Below are 433 nucleotides of genomic sequence, written 5' to 3'. Positions count from 1 at the left end.
GTGGACGAAATCCGAAAATCTGAAAATTGTAAAGACGAATGCAAGAGAGCAGGAGGCAAGTGTCGAAAGTCCTGCAAGTCAAAGAAGGGGGAAGTAGAGGGAGTGTGTCAAGGAGCAGACTGTAAGTGCTGCATTACCCAGGGTGAGTTCGGCTTGGGAGAGGTGACAGTATAGTTGCCTGCCTGTCGCACCACTCGTCGGTTTAGGTTACATGTTGTAGAGAAACTATTTTGCATTTTGTTTATTTTGTTGATGGTAAGTTTAAACACGTATTTCTTATTCTCTTCGCTGTATAACCATATTCATTATTGTTAATGTTTGTACCTTTGGTTATTCACATAGCTTATTACGAGTATCATATATTTATGTTTCAGGTTATAGCACAAAAAAATAAAACGTTATTGAATATAATATAAGACATTTCATCACGTAA

General features: G+C 37.6%; 1 protein-coding gene across 12 annotated transcripts in view; it reads left to right on the top strand.

The window, feature by feature from the left end:
• The window catches only part of LOC119585742 (mucin-5AC-like), a 31,530-nt gene that overhangs the window by 25,504 nt on the left and 5,593 nt on the right, over window positions 1-433 (top strand). For 8 of the 12 annotated variants that reach the window (XM_037934441.1, XM_037934447.1, XM_037934443.1 and 5 more), the window contains one exon: window positions 1-142. The exons of the other annotated variants lie outside the window; for them this stretch is intronic. In XM_037934441.1, coding sequence (XP_037790369.1) covers window positions 1-142 — 142 coding nt within the window. The remainder of the gene's footprint in view (window positions 143-433) is intronic. 12 annotated transcript variants of the gene reach the window in all.

The sequence above is a fragment of the Penaeus monodon genome, chromosome 20 (genome assembly GCF_015228065.2).
Source record: "Penaeus monodon isolate SGIC_2016 chromosome 20, NSTDA_Pmon_1, whole genome shotgun sequence".
In the NCBI taxonomy this organism is placed as follows: Eukaryota; Metazoa; Arthropoda; class Malacostraca; order Decapoda; family Penaeidae; genus Penaeus; species Penaeus monodon.
This window is presented reverse-complemented; position numbering and strand designations above follow the sequence as displayed.